General features: G+C 41.2%; 1 protein-coding gene across 1 annotated transcript in view; it reads right to left on the bottom strand.

Moving 5' to 3' along the window:
* Nucleotides 1-18,732, bottom strand: part of SEC14L1 (SEC14 like lipid binding 1) — a 40,574-nt gene extending 21,842 nt beyond the window's left edge. The window contains 2 exon segments of the mRNA XM_086624025.1: nt 16,965-17,055; nt 18,670-18,732. Of these exon segments, the coding sequence (XP_086480151.1) occupies nt 16,965-17,027 (63 nt within the window). The 5' untranslated portion in view covers nt 17,028-17,055; nt 18,670-18,732.
* Nucleotides 18,733-19,750: the final 1,018 nt, after the last annotated feature.

Below are 19,750 nucleotides of genomic sequence, written 5' to 3'. Positions count from 1 at the left end.
CAATCTGACAGCAGTGCAGATGGCTCTGAGAGGACAGCTGCATCGTGCAGTGGGATGTATTCCGGTGAATCCCTTAAAATGAAAGCTGACTGACATTCACCTGGCAAGTGTGAGTAGTCCTTTACCCTAAACTACAGGCGAAAAGATTGCACAACAACTCTTTCTCCCCATCACACTTTACTATACTGGCAACTACATCCTGGTCTTATTTCGCTTTGTCCCTCTTCTATCCTCCCTCCATTACAGCCCAAAAACATTTTACCCTGCTGTAGCACAAGTCACTCAGGAACAGGATACACTGTCTTCACTCTCCATTCCCTGGTACAAGATGCAATTTGGCCTCTTAAATATTAATGATGACTATTAAGTATATCCAAGACAAAATAAATAACCCTTCTATAGGTTACACAGAAAAATCAATAGGACAAGTCAACACCAATAAGACAAGCATTCTGCTTCATTTTAGAGGCTAAAAAGTTCTTGTTTACTACACAAGTGTACAAAGCCTTACTGACCTAGGACTTTCTGATTAAATGGTCATTAGTGTATTTAGAGTGTAAGCTTACAGCACTGGGAACAAGCAGTGCCTGCACTGTTAACATACAGTCTACCAAAGCAAACCATTCTCAAGTAATTGCCCCAAATGGCCCAACTGCTGCTACTTTGCAGAAATACACCCCAGCTTTAAAGTTTCAAAATGATGGAGTTAGTCTAAAATTTTCACAAAGGGGGCTGTTAAAAGTTTTATATAATTATGCATCAAATCTTTGAACTACAATGGCTTTTTAGTTTTTTGAGTTTTATTTTTTGTGGGTTTTTAAATATAGACCACACAAATACACATTATTACACAAATTATGAGACAGGTACTAACAAGCATCTACTCTGCACAGATTCTGTTGATGAATTCTAACTGAAGGCTAATTAATTTCTCAGCAAGAGATGCAAGCTTGAGAACCAATCTCAGACATTCTCCAACACAGTGAACAGCTTTCAGGCAGAGTATCTGGGAAGAAAAATTGTCAGGGGTTCAAGAACTTATTGCAGCACGATACTTGGATTTTTATAATGCTGTATTTATGATAGTGCACTGAAGTGGTGCTCAAATTTATTGCCCACGTCTACATCTCTCATATTCAGAAGATCAAGGACTCAACTGATTCAAGAGAGACTAACACACTGAATCAGCCATGACCACATAGACATTACTGGATCCTGCACGAGGCTCAAAGCATTCCCTACGCTTTGAACACCCACAGGTGTTAAGCAACCTCGGCTCTAAGCAGGCCATACAACCCTACAAACCCTGAAGATCACTGCATCACTAGTTCATTAACATCACCAAGGCTTCACTTGATCTTGTTAGAGTACGAAGTGCTAGGGTGACTTGCTGTTTACAGTATTCTTGTCTCTAGAAAAGCATTAGAAGCCAGTCAAGCCAGTAAATTGAGCTTTCATTGCCTTTCCTTTTGTGGAATGGCAATGAAATTCCTGAGAAATCCTCCGGGAAATCAGGAGCTGAGGGAAATCAAACCAAGTATACACAGAGGTGGAGAAGAAAACATTTCTTTCCCTGGTATTCACCAAAGCCATTAAATTCTTGCCACTGACAGCCCCTCTGTCACTCAAGAGCTCTGCATGAAAGAAAAGTTACTAGGTGTACAGAAGACCATAATCCCTACTCCTCCTTGTCATCCTTTGACTCATACTTGTTTAAAGGGGTCCTTTTGATCTAATCAGGTTTCATTGGAAAGGATTTCAGACCCTACACTGCTATGAATGACCCACTTATACCTTGCAAACATCCACACAGAAAGAGGGAGGATGAGAAGAGATGTTTCTTCCAAGGCATTTAAATTCACCTCTTAGCTTAACTATATAAAGCCTCAGGTTTCAATACTTCGTATGAAGATGAGAACAAGACTGTTCTGTCTGTTTTTACATTTAGCTGTATTAGAAGCCCGTAGTACTTTGAAGTTAAGTAAGTATCCAGTTATGTTTCTTGCCTATTTCAAATATGCCCTGCTCCTAGACAGTATGAACAGAGCTAATGAAAATCTTTAAGTAATCTGGTGGATGTCACCACAGAATAAATACACATTTGTTCTACCAAACAGGTTTACAGGCCTGCCACATGCAAAGCAGGCACAGCAATAGGCTGCTCAAATCCTAGAAACGCAGCGAGAAGGCTTTGACCTTCACATCCAGTCTGCAAATTCCTGAAACAGAAAGCATCTGACAGTAACAAGGACATTGCCCACAACCATTACAAAGTAACACAGTACACAGACGAAACTCTAGTTCAATAGCTACTTCATGCTATTGCATGAAGAGCTTTGATTCAATGAATTAAAAATCATTATGGAGTCAGGAAGCAGCACAGGAGCTATTTCTGCGCTTTAGCTCAAATAAGTTACTCTGAGAACATCAAAATTTAGAGAGAGGTTTTTTGTTTGCTTCTGGATCACTATCATTCCAAGCAGCACTTAACACCAGTCACCCAAAACACACGGGATGCACACAGAGGAAGCAAAACGACCTTTCGGAATAGAGACCCTGTGGCTTTTGGCAAGGAACAAAGTCCTATTACACATCACAGGAATTATCAATGCTTATCTCCATGCAGCTCTGTAGACGCAGTCCAGGCTACTTCACACCTATTTAATCTCTTTGAAGCCTTCAGCAGAGTAAAAGGAACAACCTCATGTTAAATTTCAGTCGTAACAGTTTACACACTAACCACAAAAATCGTGAACCACCACTGAAACGGTATTATAAACGAAACTGTATTCTCAATAGTGCTGCTTATCCAACACACCACCCCAGGCTGCTGACAACAGGACCCTTCATGTGTTAACACTGCGACAAAGCACTTCCAAGGGAACGTCACAGCACTAACACACCAATACTGGCATTTCTGCTCATCCCTTCAGTTCAGGCAGCATTTCCATGGTTACAGTGTTGATCACTATTGGCTTTAAGCACATTCCAAATATAGACCAAACGCACAGCCTGGCATTTTAAGCAGCCCTAATAACTACCCTGCGGGCTAGTTCTGAGTCCCCCTGAGGTGTAAGGCACTCAAACATGGTACCGTGCCGCCTGCAAACTCAGCAAGCTCGCTGCGTGTTATGTCATTCAGGTCGTTGGTAAAAGCAGTCACTGAAACTGGACAGATCTTCAAGCAATCTCATCACAGCATCTGCACCATATTCCAGAACTTTGATACCCATCCTAAAAACAGGTTTGCCTTGCTTGTGCTTAAACTTCTTTCATTTGAGGCCACCATTCAGGGATAGCATCAAGAGTCCTACTGAAATCAAAACATCCTTCCTGCACAAAACGTCACAGCACACCATGTGCACTTGGGATATTATCTTAGCTGTCAATCGCAGTATATACTCTTTGCAACAAGCACACCTTTAGGTATCTGTTGCAGAGAATGTTTTGGAGAAATTCACGCTAAGTATGCATTGACTTTATAGGATTATGTATATTAGTATCCCTTTCATTAACAGGATTTCGAACTGATTATCTTCTACTGCTATCAAAAGTTACAGAAGACATCAAACTCAACCTCAAGACAACAGTAACAACTCCAGCAAAAAAACATACAACCTTTTCCTTGTAGCAATTTTAAAAGCTTACACACACTTCAGTTTTAGTTTACATTCTCTGTGAAATATACGTGAAGCAAGGAAGTGCTCATTTTTTCTACTAGTATACAAACCAGAAACCAAAAGGATTTCACAAGTGCTTTATTGAAAGGACGCTCCATTTAGAGTTTTATTGATACTTAGTTGTAGGTGCTATCTAAGCTTATCCAAGGAAAGACTTGATAATATATATTCATTAAGCATTCCTGAGAGATTTGAGTTATACTAAAAAAAGCATTGCGTATTTGCTTACAACTGCCCAAACCCAAAAGCATGGTAGGGGATACAAGAAAAGGCAAAAAGCAAGAGCAAGGAGCTATTGGGAGACAAGAAAGTCTGAAGCAAAATTCCTCTGTACTGGAGCATAAATGCATAGGCTACAGAGGTAGTGAATCTTGGCTTCGGCATCCAGTGTTTCCAAGCATGAATAAAGTTACTTTAATATTTTAATATTTCATTAAAATAATTTAGACCTTATAAATAAAGCAGGAGATTCAAAACAGGCTATGAAGCAATCTCCCAGATAAGTGGAATTTTACTGGTAATTCACTGTTGAGTTATGCAACTGTGGTAACTGACTTACCAGACCGAGCAAAGAGCCTCTGCTTTCCTGCACTGGAAGAACCAGCCAGACACAGAGGCCCCTATTCGCAGGAGGGATGTGACCGGTCAAGCCACCCACGCGGGCTCTTTCCATACAGATCACTGCTTTATCCCCCTCGGTGCACCCTTCCTGCACAGACACGATTCAATAGCTGGGCATTTTCATTTCAGAAAAGTGGTCACATAGAGAAGCTTTACTAGCAAAATTATAGTGGCCTGATTGTCACATGCAGCTGCATGTACTGAAACTGGAAGGGGACTGGCTCTTAACCACCTAGGAACCATTTTGCTACATGCAGAGACACAATCTTCTTCCAGATAAAAAGTAAACTCGTCAATGATTTAATGCAACTTTGTTCAAGCTTTTGGTGGTAAAGGTGTACTGATTCAGCCGGCAAAACGGTTCGGGGATAAAGAATCTGACCTGAAGACAAGGGCTAACATCTATATTTTATCTGTAAGAGATGATCTTTAATAACCACAGGCAGGCCTCAACGGTACTTTAATTGGAAGAGTGGTTTCTTTAAAACAGATACAAGTCATTTGTGGTTTGCTTAAATAAATTTACACAGCTGGAACTCTGTAATACTTGATTCTCTGTGTAGGAGCCTGAATGTCCACCTTCAGAGAACAAACTGGGATTTGAGAAGAAAGTGGATAGTCAGTGTAAGAGCTTAAGAGTTACACCTACGTGCCTCCCAGACACTCCCAAGAGGATCACTAACTCTTTTCCTCCCTTTGGTAAGTCCAGAGAGCCCAAAAGAGTCCAAGGCATAGTGCCACTCCAACGAGTGAGCAAGGCTAATTGCAGCCTTTGCGTGATCTTGAGACACAAATCTCTAAAACGAGAAGCTATAATAGAGAAGTTGGGCTAGCACCACTCCTTCCTCAAGAGAAAAAAAGCTTCAAGACAGAAAACTCAAACATGCTGAGTGTAAATAAAATAATTTTAATATTCCTTTTTTTGGAGTAAGCTGGGAAAGCCCGATCACTCAGGTTAGGCTGGTTTGTGACTGGAAGGCCAATATCAAATTGCTGGTTAGAAAAAAAAAACAACTGACATTGCTCTGGTCTGGGTTGAAGGTGGAACATCAAGGACAGACTTTATAGTCATGCTGCTGTAAGTTGCTCTTCAGTATACACAGACCTTCGCTGACCTAGTGGGGGCAACAGCAATATCAGATTGACTGGCAGTTTCACTTGAACTTGTTTACATTAAATGCATGCGCAAAACTATTCTACAGAGCAAATGAGTGTTTGCTCTGCTCGCGTTCTGAGCAAGACAGATGGAAATCAGTTCTGGCCCAGAAGCCACATAGCTCTGAGAACAACGCTTAGTTTGACAGAACGTGCCCTGTCATTAGAGTCAACTTCACCAGTTTCCAAGATAGGAAACTTGGCTTCCGACCCCAATTGCACAGGACATGACTGTTCTGGCTCAAGGTTAAAGTACTATGGAGAAGAGGTCGACCTCCAAAAGAGCATCACAGTAAAGGCTGGCAACAGGCCAGTGAAAGCTTAAATGCTTGGAGACTGACATGTGATTACTGGGGAATGTGAGCTATTCTCAAGCACTTCCTATTTCTCTGAAACAATGACAATATGTAAACCTTTACACAACACAAACATATCCTGCTTTGAAATTTTTAAGATACACACATCAAAATGACTGTAAACCATTAAGCTTGTCTTACCACTGCTTGTAAATAACCATTACTTGTCTTACAGCAGAACAAGGACAACTATATTCTGCGTTGCTAACAGGCATCTCACAAACACATGGAATACTGTCACATTGAAAGCAGAATTTGGTATTTAGCTTCCCCATTCCTTTCCAGTTAAAAATTGCATGTCTGGTTCCTCTGCAATCAGTTTTACCTTCAAATTCAGCTGCAATCCTACTGTGTCCACTGAGGATCTATTTTTGGAACAGTCAAATATTCCTTACTGCTCTATTGTTCCATGCTTAAGTCTCACTTTTATTGAGTCCTACAATTGATATTTGACACTTTTTTGGCCTTAGAATCACAGACACTTTCAATAAGCAGGTCTGTTAAACCATGTTTAGCATCTGGAATATGTTAGGGGATTTTAAATGAAATTATTACTGTGTAGACAAAATCTAATTTATGAGCAGGGGAGGAAAGGATGACTACAGCATTGCTACAGTATAGGCTCAGAATTCCTCATTAAACCATTGTCTAGAAGGTTAAAGACTTGTACTACCACAAAGTCTCTGATCGCCATCTACATCAACCCCCCACCGCATGAAGGTTCAGTGAAACAGGTTTGACTTCATTGTCTCAAACTGCACCCACCAGGTTTTAATCTGGCCCAGAGGCAACTGGCCTCTAAGCACCACAAGAGTGATTTCACTCTAGCAAGAGTATAATCAGTACAGCAAAGAAAGCTTTGCCAAAAGGGCGGAATTCAAGATAGGCACCATGGCTCAACTGTAAAGGTCTTGGTTTGGCTTTCGGACCAGCAAAATACCAGCTTCCAGGTAGACTGCAGCTGTACTCTATTAAGCAAACCAATTAAAATTTATTAAGCACATCACTTAAATCTTAACCATTCACTAATGTCAATGGAATGCCATCCAAATGCAGCATGATAGAATCTGGGGCCTGCAGACAATTTACCTTTTAAGCTATAAAGTTAAACATAATATTTAAAAAAACCCTTAACTTTACATACATGTCTGATGTATCAGGAGATGCCTCAAAAAAGTTGGAAATTGATGGTGGAAGATCAACAGTACAGAACAACAGTGGTTCCTCACATCAAAACACAAACTATTAAACAGACTAAGACTCATCTCCATGAAAAATAATAATTTAAAAATTGAGAGAGAGATCCTACAGACCTAACAAGGCAGGCAGCAGGAAGAATGTGAGTAGGGTTTTACTGCCTCTTCCAACACAAGGAGCAGGTGGTGCGAAGCTTAGCAAGCAGGAGCCAGGCTCTAGATAAAGGATACATCTCCTGACAGACCATGTCACAAAGCACAAACTCCTGCTGGAGGGTGTCACAATAGAGAGTTCGCTTGGCTCCAGAAAGGAACTGGGCAGGCATAAGAAAGAAACCACCTGCAGTGCTATTATAGACAACGGGCACATTCTGGACCAGAAGGGCTGTCAAGACACATCGCTGTACGATGAAAGCACAGCCCAAGAGAGTGTTACCATACGTCTTGCTCGTTCTTATCCTCTTCCCTAGAGGCAGATGCTGCCCTTGGCCACTGCCAGATAGATAGCACACGAGTGAGATAAGCCTTATGGTGCAACTCAGTACTTGGGTTCTCATTAAGAAACATAACCCAATCCTTTTCCCCACACCCAAACACATCATTTAGATGTCAATAACCAGGTAACACCACTGCGAGATGCATCACTGGCAGGTTAAGGTGGTACAACTTCTGCACCTCTGAATCTGCTCCCCAATAAAATTCAAAGAGAAAGATACCACCTTGCTTCAAAAGATAAGCCAATTAAAAAACAGCAGTCAAGACTGCTTTGATTCTTTTCTAAAAATCAATTGAAATCAGATTATAGACCATCTCTTTGTTCTTCACCCTTCTTTACAGCAAAGGAAGGCAGACAAACAAAAGCAAGAATTGGTTCAGTCAACACAGAACAAACAAGTTAAGTGAAATTGCTTTAAATCCTGTTCATTACAATGTCAGTGGCTGCACCATGCCGACCATGAAACACTTCAATAGAAATAAGTAATTTCATAGAACCATGAATTCAGCAATGAAGAATTTCTCCACAGGCCAATGAATTGCACAGCAAAGAGTTTTGCAAATTAAGTAATATAATTTACACACTGAATGAAATAGCCAGAAAAATGTCCTCTGGAAAGGATTCCACTGACTGATGTTCCTGAACTGGATTTAATGTCTACGGCATTCATATTTTACACTAAATGAAGAGACACAATGCACTCGAGAAAGGATCTGCTCTCATCAGGAAACTAACTGTTCCCCTTCTGTTGTGGCATAAACAAATAGAAACGACACATTGCCATCCTCACCATCACCACAGAAATATTCATTTTCACAAAATGAGATCTACTATTGTCAAAGCAATATGATATAACATTACAGCAGCAGTAGGCAAGGCAGAAGGTTATCAGTCACAGACAGGCTGAAACATTAAGAGGTTTGCAACATAGTTTTCAACTGTTACACAGATTGATCTGCATAGATAATACAGAAAAAACATCTATACTCAAGTTTTGAGAATACGAATAACATCAGGATGAAAACAGTCACAATCATCCAACAAGTAATCCAAAGTGTATGTGACCCTACAGGTTTAGATATTTTTTATTTACTTCATAAACCCGACTATGATGAAGTCTTCAAATGCTAATTTAAAAGAACCCAAACATAGGTAATTAAGAATTCAAACAGTTCAAATAAAAATGCATTTATAATACGAAAGAGTAGCTTCTCTTTGCTCCCTCCCACAATCCCTCTGCTGTCACCAGAGTTAAAGCTGTTAGGTTCCAACAGCCCTGTGATATTTTTATTTTCAAATTTACTGACATATAGTCCCCAAACTCAATTATCATGAAGTAAAACCAAAGAGTAATCAAGGACAGAAAATGTTCAAATCTGAAGTTTCATACATGAATACAAAGCAAGAAAGCCAACCAGTCAGCTTGCATGCTGCCCCATTAGATCATACAAAATACCCTTTTTTAAAAAATTTTCATTTTTCTAAGGTAAAGACAGATTCCCCTTTCTGCCAAAGCAACTCACAGAATCCACAACTCCAAGCCATTAAGCACAATTTGCAAATACTTTGCATCACTAAAGAATACCAGACCTGAAGACTGCTGAATCAAGTTTCTAATGGCCTCTTCATTTACTGTAACAGCAACAGGCTCCAGCATTTTCCAAACTGCAGATCCCTAATTATTTCGCCGTGGAATCAAGGGCTCCCACAGCACAACGTGTATTGACAAATGCTCTGCTGACTTGCTTTTTCTTTCTTGTGGCCAGCTGCCATCAGCTCACTAACCGTGCAGGAGGGGACAAGCACCTGCTCCCACATGGGTGCTCATCAGCCTTAAGTGAGCCTGTTGAGGAAACCAGGCTGACAAGGTATTTATTTTCCTTTTTTCCAAGACAGCTTTTGACCAGCTTATCTCCTTAAACTGGCTGGCTGATGAACGTGTCTTTGCAAGGAAGCAACAAGAGCAAGCTGGAACATCAATTTAGCTATAATGGGAAACCACACACTCGGTTATGTCTCTCTGACCCTTAGAAAAGGGAGCCCACGAACCACAAGTTGAAAGCCTCTGCGGACCGCGCTGAAACCAGTATTGCTTGAGCAAAAGCAAAGCAGAGTAAAGCCAGGATGCTGGGACCCGATCTCAAATTTTGATGGCTCATTGCTTGCTTGTACTCTTTTGGCAACGCTGCCCACACTGCAGCGGAGCCCAGATGATGCCGAACAGCCCTTCCAGCCATGCTGCCACCGTATCTTCCACCAGCATAAGTTCCCAGCATGACTCTCACCTCAAACATCACTGATTATAGGTGAAGCAAGCTGCATGCGAACTGACTGTAAGAAAGCCAAATTATCAAATTGCCTGTAATAGGCCCTACTTCACATTTTACCTGAGCTGCTAACTTGACCTGTCTTAACTACATCATAAAAATGAGATAAAAAGACTTAATAATTCACTTTAACAGCCTAGTTCATTTAGAATACATACGCAGTGTACTTTTAAACTACATGAAAAATTTGAAGACAAATTCACTTGGGAGAAAAGAAAATAGACTATTTAAGACTAACCTGTAATTAATTTTAACTTAAGCTAATTAACAGATTTCCTTGCAAATTCTCAGGAGATTCATTCTATATTCAGAACACAACAGTTTTAAGAACACATCACCGCCCTCCTTCCAGAAACTGAACTCAAATTAAGCGCAAAGCAAAACCAATCTCAGTTACAAGAATCACAATGAATACCCCTCAATTCTCCGCTCCAATATCTGGGCTCTGATTGAATGTGCTTTATGGAAAGCCCTCAGGGGTTGCTTCCAATCCCTCAGGCTCTCCTCCTACTCCCTCTTTCATGGTGTGCTTGTTTCCTGAAAGCACAGCAGCTGCTATGTTCTGCTGTAAGACAGCAGTAAGAGCTCCACAGGAACAGGAAGCACAGATTGCTTGCGCTGGAGGTGCACCTAACTGGCCATACCACAGAGGAACACCATATTCTACGTCTGCAGCCGACGTCTCTGATCTCTAAGCAACCTCTGGCTCCTCACTGGACACATTTTTAGAATTAACAATTAAAAAAAAAACCACACCATCTCTCTTCCCCATGAGGTTTTGAAGGTTTTTACACATGCTTCTTAATGAATCACATGTCAAATTACAAGCATGACGCTACACCTTTTCCAGATCATAACTGTAGTATTGTGGGTGTCCAGGACTCTGCAGGATGTGTTAACCACTTCCTTTCTGCCAGGTTCCCACGCGTTTAACTTTGAGATTTTTAACTCAAAGGTAACATCACTTGGCTGATCAACAGATCCTAGAACAGCACTTCACACCAGTCTTGGAGCTAAAACACCTGCAAAGTGTGAAAAGCTTGGAGTGCTTTCAGAACAAAGCAACAAGAACTGTTTTGATACATATTTTTCTTCTATTGACACCTCTCAGAGCTTGACAGTAGTGGTGGTTTAGCTTTTAAAATGTAAAAGACTTGTTAAAAAAACTGACAAAGCATTTGGTGAACAAGAGAACTGCAGCTGTCAGCTACAGTCAGGTCATGTGTTTGCCCACAAAAAACAGGAAACAGCTAGCCATGGAAATATCTAAGCACACCATGAAATAACATGTAAATTGCGCAGTAAGCAGGCTTCTAAGTCAATATTTTTCCCTAGTGCTCAACTTAACCTTATGTTTGTTCACCACGGCTCAAGCCGACCAAGTGACCAAAAACTCATTTGTTCTTACATGTGCTAATAACACAAGAGACCATCAACCAGCAGTTAAACTGCAGACACTATTTGGAAAATAAGAAAATCCATACAAGGCACTGTTCCATCACAGTTTTACCGATGCATTTCCAACAACAAATAAGCCTGAATTTTCAACAAAACCAAGACGCAACATAGATGACAGCCTGGGAGTTGTGCAACAGCAGGAAAAACCACTGAGCAGTTTCAGGACTGGACCCTCAGTTTCTCCCTTCCCCAGGTTTTAACTATCCAAGACAAATCCTCGGCAAGGTTCACCCCACAAGGGGAATACATTAACTCTCTATGCATTTAAAGCCTACTTTTTGCTTACAAAAGCACTTGGAGAGCTGCTTCCTTTTTCTCATCGGCCTCTAAGTCCCTCTTCACATAGAATCATAGAATCGTTAGGGCTGGAAGGGACCTTCAAAGGCCATCTAGTCCAACCCCCCTGCAAGGAACAGGGATATCTCCAACTAGATCAGGTTGCTCAGGGCCTCATCCAACCGGGCCTTGAACGTCTCCAGGGATGGAGCATCCACCACCTCTCTGGGCAACCTGTTCCAGTGTTCTACAACTCTCATGGTAAAAAATTTTTTCCTAATATCCAACCTGAATCTACCTCCCTCTATTTTAAAACCATTACCCCTTGTCCTATCACAACTGGCCCTCCTGAACAGCCTCTCCCCATCTTTCTTGTAGGCCCCCTTGAGGTACTGGAAGACCGCTATAAGGTCACCCCGGAGATTCCGCATGATGCGTGGAATGTAATTTTCCAAGAAAAAGAAAATGAGGCTAGATGGAATTTATGTGCAGGTGTGGCACTTTACTTGATATATAGTTTGTAGGGATTTTTTTAATGACACTTTAAAGTAATAACCTTTAAAACGAAAAGATGATGTACTGCCTGATCAGGAAACTCTCTACAATCTAGATCAAGGGATTACACTTTGATTTGTCAACTTGAAAAAAATAGATATTTTTTTCTAATCTACTCTATCACTGAGGTGTATTAATGCCATCTACAATTTTATTATTTTCCCGTAATTTAGGGATACTTTTAATTCATGGAGATTTACCTTAAACACTGGGGTTTTTTTCAGATCTGTAAAACCAAAGAAAGCCAGTCAGCCTGTTGTCCAAAAGCAGCAAATTTGAATGATTAAATTTACAATATAATCAAAAGGCACTACACATTATACTTAAAGATTCCTGCTTTAGATATTCTATCAGAACAAAGGAAAAACATAAGACTTTTTTTTTTTTAAGATTTTGATGAGCATATGTAGTTTGGAAGGAAGTAGTTTTCAGCCTCAAGGCAGTGCAAGATTAATTGCTATTTTTATTTTAAAATCAAAATTAAATGCATTATTTCCACAACTGCAAGCTAGTTCACATCAATGACTAGTTTACCTACAGACTTCTCTTCATTGTTTGGCACCAGTGGAAGCTGACGAATGCCAGGAACTTTAACAAAGTGAAAACAGTGTTTTAGGCATTCAAAAGACTGCAAAATACCTTTGAAAGTCTGTCTCCTGTCACAGGCAGATTTTAAAATCTTATTTTTCACAGCACCACAAGTTCTTAAATCTACATTAATTTGATTAAACATAATAGGACAGGTTTAGAACACACTTACTGTTTTCAGTCATGTTACTATTCATACTTATTTCTGAAACTAAGTAATCCATGGCCTAGGAACTAGGACATTTCCTAAATGGGCTGAAGAGCAATACATTTTCCATAGAGCTTCTAGAAACTAAAAAAAAACCCCACAACTCTCTGGTCAATCATTCAATTCAATGTGGTTCTTTCAAAAATCTTACTTATTTTCCATTTGCATAAATTCCACCATTGGAATCCCATAGTAGCTAATTATTCATTATTTAAATTTACTTTGGAAATAAAACTCAAGGGGAATTATCTCATGCATGCCAGACTGAAAATGAGCTGTGAATCTCCAAGGTTAATTTTAGCCTTGTGTGTGTTAAAAAAGCTTCAAGTTCTTAACTGCCTTTTAACATTAAGAACTACTTATTCAAAGTCCCTATGTTACTTTAAATGTAAACCTCATTAAGCTAATATAAAAAATTGAACCTATAATCTTTAGAAGTTTTATAAAAGCAGCTTCTCAGTTTTTCTCCAATATATTTAACCTTGGTAACTTGACAAGTGAGTCTCAGTAAACAGTCATTTTTCCACGTTTCGGCTGCTTCCAGCATTACGTAAACTTCAACATGAACAGAAGGAAAAATGAGGAGAGGTTCTATTCAGTCTGATGAACAGCTGTACAAGTTGGTTGCTTGGGTTTCTTTAAAAATATATATATACACATATATATATACACACACATACAGAGTTTTCAAGAGTATGACAGACATGCCACAGGGCAGCCAAAAGCCATCATGTCAGCATTAGTAGCCACTGGGGGAAATCATACTGCCTATGCTAGGCGTGTCAGACTTAAATGTGATCATTTCCAGCCTATGATTCTTGAATCTTTTCAAGTTCAGGAGAGAGTTCATTAAAAGATTTGCATCTAGTCCTTACTGTTTTCAAAGCAACTTAGACATTATCTGGAATCGCAAAATTCACCAGTAAAAGGAAGTCTTCAGGGGAACTAGCTTATATTGGATTTTACACAGCTTGCCTTTAATGATAAAGGCAGGCAAGAAGCATGCAGCAATGGATCTCCCAACTTTCCACCTGCAACCTGCTTCACCAAATCTCTTGCAGGCTTGAGAAATAAGGGGCTGTGCCTTGAAGTATACTGTCATAGAGATACATTGGGGTTCAACAGATCATTTTTGGATTTCAGTGGAGAAGCATAAGAGAGAAACTTACTTTCAACACCAGTTCAACTTAGGAAGAAAAATAATTTTCACTGCATCTATTTTAAAAGTCTTTATATCATAATTGTCTGCAAAACACTTGTCTTGTCAATCTTGGTTTAGATCAAAGTGGAATTAAATTCAGTTTTTTTGTCTTAATATAGCTGCACTCGCCTTTCATAGAGAGAACAAAGTTCTCACAAAGCACACTAGAACTGCATAAATGGAATGCTGATTGTACTTTATCCTCCCTCAAGTACCTCTTTGAAACCCGGGAAAGGAAAAGCAGGCAAATAGGAAGTTTGTAGTGTAAATGACCCATTCTGCAAGTGGCATTCACTTGGTTGCTTGTAGAAAAGAATTTGATGCTGATTTCTCTATCTGAAACCTAAACATTAGTTTGACTTAATGAGCTCTGATTTGTAGTTGGAACACATATAATCCAGGAAATCTTTACAGTCCATACAGGCTCCATTGGCACTGGTGGTCTTCATCACTACTCTATAGAACAAATTATCTCTTCAGTTCCATGAAAACGTCAGGAAATGGAGGATGATTTTCAAACAAAATTTTTGGAAGTACTCAGCACCTTAAGACAAAGATGAGATCCCACACAAGACGACTCAAGATAGAAACAGTGATTTTTGTTAGACAACTCAGCATAAAGAACACTGCTGTCACACTGACCAAAGGTTTCTTCAAGAGGCTTTACTGACAGCTGAGTGTCTCTGGTGTGTGGGTTTAAACCTCTGAGAGAACATGTTCTCTCAAAGGCCGGGCGCCTATGCAAGAGAGGAACAGAAAAAACTCAAACATAAAACCCACGATGTTAAAGTTGCTTGCTGAGTGCCTTAAATTCAAGCTTGGTACATACCAGGATGTGTTCCTCGTTTCAGAAGAGCCATTGATACAGTTAAAATAACATTACAGCATTTTTTTGTTGTCGAGAATATGCAACATAGTAATTCCACTTTAGCAAGCACAAATTTGACAGGAATATTCCTTCCAGAAATACTTCATCAACTTATGCAATCACTACTCAACCAAGTGAGAACAGTAAGAAGAGGCGTGAAGCTACCATATACTGTTTATATTCTTTAAAGAATGTGGCTCGCAGAGGCAGTCCTCTACATAATTCAGAAAACGCATGACCAGCTTTGATAGATCACCACTGGGAATTTTACACGTTTTAAAAAACAATAACATAACAGAAGCAACATGGCAGGAGAAGGATGTTCATTCAGTGATTGCTTTCTGAACAAGTTCAAGTGATAACTTGCTGCCCTGATAGACAAAATAAATCATACGTATTATCACTAGGTTTTAATTTTTCAACTATTGTTTTCTCCTAGTTGCATATGTAGTACAGCTTCTTTCTTTCCACAGGAGAAAAAAAGCTTTTGTGTAAGAAAAGGCTTAATGTTTGTTACAGATTATCCTTCAAATGTTATCCCCAAGCTACAGAACAGCTTGAGAACTCAAAGGTAACATTAATAGTCAGAAGTTTATTACACTTAATTGAGCATTGTGAAAAATCCTGATGTCAGCATTTTAACTAAAAATATCCTTGAAGAAACAACTTAGAAGAATATTTGCCTTCAATTCAACAGCACAGTAAAGACTTGTCAGTTCAGTAAACAGCCAGAGAATTTTGACTAGGAAACTCATTTATGTTGACTGATCTAAGAACAAGAACCAGGACACTTCACTGAAGGCCAAAGTTACACAGACAATCAAATTTAAATTAGAAACCATCTGAAGCCTACCTGTCAGTAAGTGTAGCAAGGTCCTAAAAGACCTTCAGCATATCACAGTCAGATTTTTCACCCCTCATGAAAATAACCACTCTCTGCCTTGGAGTGTTTGCAAGAGCAAGACCTGCATGTGTAACACTGGAGGCAGTTTGATGAATAAGATAAAAAGAAACTGAAGTATTCTCCTTAGAGTGATCTAACTCTTTTTTGCTCTGTGATTGTGAAGGATCACTTCTGTAAGGAACTCTGCACTTCAAATCATGTGATCCATCTAAATATTTACACTATGAACACTATTAAAACTCTCCTCTGAAGCCATTAAACATAGTATTTTAAGCAAGTGAAACAAAACAATTACTATTGAGATTATTATTTAGTTTTAACTGTTCTTATCAGATAGAAGCTGACCTGACTGCTCTCCTCAACTGCTCTTTGTAACTCATGAGAGCCACACAGCTGTGGTTTTGGCTGAATATACTTAAAAATGTCAAAGACACACTTCCTTTCTGTTTTCTAAACGAAAAAAGGGAGAGAGAGGAGGAGAGAAAGAGAAAGAAGAGGGAATCTAATTAGGATTTTTTTTTCTGTTTTTCTGGTTGCTATTTGTAAAATTTGTGCACAAATTAGCAACGATGCACCCAAAAGACTTTTTGTTCATCCCTCTGGCCTCTGTAGCAATCGTTTTTTTAACTCCCTCCAAAGTATTACTCAGAACACTTTCTCCTGTTTCGTCCAGGCTTATCCTTGGTTTCACAGCTTTCTCAGTGCTCTCTAGTCCTGTAAACTCTATACTGATGAAGATGCAACCACAACAACCTTTTAATCAATGTACTTGATGCTTTCTCCCATGCTAGAACAGATTGCTCCCAATAATCAACTACGAAGTACGCTTCAAGCCCACTCTTGCTCTAGCTTCAAAACAGATCTATGAACTATAGCTAAACATTAGGAAAAAAAGAGAACATAGTATGTAAAAACCACTCTGGGTAGAGAAGAAGCCATCAAAACACATACTTCTCATTTTGTATACAGTTTCAAATCTGTATGTTCCACAGTACCTAACAAACAGAGCCCAGTAACTACTTAGCAACACAAGGAACTGTCAAGGAAGAAAATTACAGCAAAAATTAATACTTACAGCCATAATTAACTCGAAAGGGTGCTTATACACCCGTACGGGGGATTGATACTTCTGCACCATAGCTGCAGTTAGTAAGATCAAGTCAAACCTGAAAAAGAAATTTTAAAAACCATCTGTCAAATGTAGGAAGCCATTTTCAATCCTCTCTTACATGCCAGCAATTCTATAGGAAATTCTTCACAATTCCTTGATGACTGACTTTAGTTTTTGGAAGACACAATGGGGCCCTGAAAAGCTGTATCTATTTTTGTCAGAAACGACTTATTTTTTTCCAAAAGTGACAGAAAATTAGCACGTTTCCATTCCAGTTTTAGTAACAAGTCTTTAACACACTTTATGACTCTTCATCAGGGTGGTGAGACTTCCTGTGCTGCTGCTGGGAACCAAACACTGACACATACCAGCTAAAGGCAGAAAAACATCGCCCAGCGCCCAGCCTCCCAGCATGGTAAGTGGGCTGCCGTCCTTATAAGTCATTCTGAATCGGGACTGGGTTAAAAAAAAAAGGTTCAAAAACATTGCAAGTGTTAAAACCCCTCGTTTTAAAAGAAAAAGAAAGAGAAAAAAATGGACCACTACACCAAACTGACGAAAGGCATTCCTTCATCATTTCCAAATCAAATTACGACTTTTGAGAGAGAAACTTAAAAGAGATATCTGGGGAGAAAACAAACTTTACAGAAACTACAAACATTCCAATATACAGGCAAAAAAAAAAAAAAAATCACTAGCAAAACAGACAGGAGCTATTCCAACAGCTTTGTCTCTGCTTTCCCCAGCAAACTGTTTGGCCAAACTCTCCTGAATGCAATCACATTTATTGAAAAATACTGGCAGCAGCATTTGCAGATGAACCCACGGGCTACTAGCCAGGCTCGTTTTAGCGAGAAACGGTTTTCTCACAATAAGTTAGTTCAAGTTTTCTTTCCCAACGTGTTCTCACGTTATCTACAGGGCTTCCGGAAAGCGTTACCGACTCCAGCTCCGGAGCAGGGCAGACGGGCACGGCAGCGTCTCAGACACGAGAAGCTGCCAGCAATAAATTCAAGAGTCACAAGAAAGTTCACGCGACATCCTATTCAAGAGAGGAATTTACCCATGACTTCTCCGCATTTAAAAAAAAAACAACCCACAAACCACCTGAATCAGCAAAAAAAGCCACAAACCCTCTCCAAGCCTCGGACAAAAAGAGTTACACAACAAAGAAACTCAACGTTTCTCCGCACCGCTCGCCCGGACAGCGCTGCCCTCGCCCCGCCGTGCCCCCTCCGGGCTGGGCCACCGCGGGGACGCTCCGGGGAGGGGGCGAGCGCCGGCGGACACCTGTGACAGCCGCCCCCGAGCTGCTCCGCGCCGGGACAGCCCCGCGCTGCCTCTGAGGGGCTCCGGACGGGGCCGCTCGCCCGCCCGCCCCGGGGCGGCGAGAGCCCAACGGCGGCGGCGCCGCCGTGACCCGCCACCCCCCAGCCCCGCTCCCACCACCACACGGGGAGAGCCGACCGCTCCTCGGGGCTCACCGCGACGTCCCGACCCGCCGCTAACGCTGAGGGGAGCCGGCAGAGAGAGGGCGGGGGGCGGGAAACTTGCCGCGGGGGGGGAACAGCGACGGCGGGGCTGAGGGGAGGGGGCGGCGCGGGGGAACGCGAGCGGCGGGTCCGGGGAGAGGAACGCAGGGGGCAGGCACCGGCGCGACGACCCTTACCGCCTCCCGTCACAACGGCCGGCCGCGCTCTGGCCTCATGCCGGCGCGGGGCAGCGCCGCCGGTTCCGGCGGGGGAAGGCGGGGGGGGGGGAGCAGGCGGGCGGGCGCCGCCGCCTGTTGTTACTAGTGACGGGGCAGGGGCGGGGCTTGGCCCCCGGCCAGGCGCTGCGCATGCGCGGCGGGGGGGCGGGGGCGGGCTGCGGGCGCCGGCCGCGTTCCGGCCTCTGCGCCTGCGCGCTGGCGCCGGGCGGCGGCGCGGGGCGGGGCAGCGCGGGGCGCGTGCGCGGGAGAGGGGGGCGGAGAGAGAAAGATGGAATTGCGCTGCGGGTAGTAGAACTGCGCCGAAATAAGGACTTGGAAATTGGGAGTGAACGACACGGTTCCCTTCAATGACTCTATTAAGGCGTTTTTTTCACCCAGAGCGTGTTTTACTGCTGCCTTACTCCCTCGGAAAATAAATTACTTAAATTTAGGGTCGTTATCCTGTCGTTTTGGCGCGATACTTTCTCTAAGAAGGCTGAATTTGTGGTCACTATTACTGAGAGATTCAGCTACAATTCTTTCCTACACAAACCATGTGCCTTTTAAAGCCAGTAAAGAATAGTCCGTTGTCTGATACGAAACCAGTCTTTATAATGCGTCGAGAAATTGTTCCCTAAATCTTGTTTCTGTTGTGGCACTTGGCCAGTTGCCTTCATGTAGCTGAAGTTAACTAGTTAATCTAGTAACTGTAATTAGATTTAGTTATCTGATTGATATTCCCTGCGATTATGCCTGTAACATCCTTTTCCTGCTCTGAAAGCCTGAGATACGATCTGACCGGCATAACAGGGCGAGGAATTCACGCCCACTCAGATTCCTGTTGGCTCGTAACTTTCTCTCTTTAGATTCTGAACTTTTAAATGTATCTGGAGTTTATTGATAGAGTGAAATCTTTAAAGTGAAAATCCATAATTTAATGTCTAAATTAATCATGGTAGATGACTTGCCTGTTTTCTGCAGAAACAATAATCTTAACAAGATAAGACACGGAAGAGAAAAATAATATGTTTAAAATGTTTTCTATTATTGTTTATATTCC

This window comes from Tauraco erythrolophus, chromosome 20 (assembly GCF_009769465.1).
Source record: "Tauraco erythrolophus isolate bTauEry1 chromosome 20, bTauEry1.pri, whole genome shotgun sequence".
Lineage (NCBI taxonomy): Eukaryota > Metazoa > Chordata > Aves > Musophagiformes > Musophagidae > Tauraco > Tauraco erythrolophus.
The sequence above is the reverse complement of the archived record's forward strand: the minus strand, read 5'-3'. Positions and strand labels throughout refer to the sequence as shown.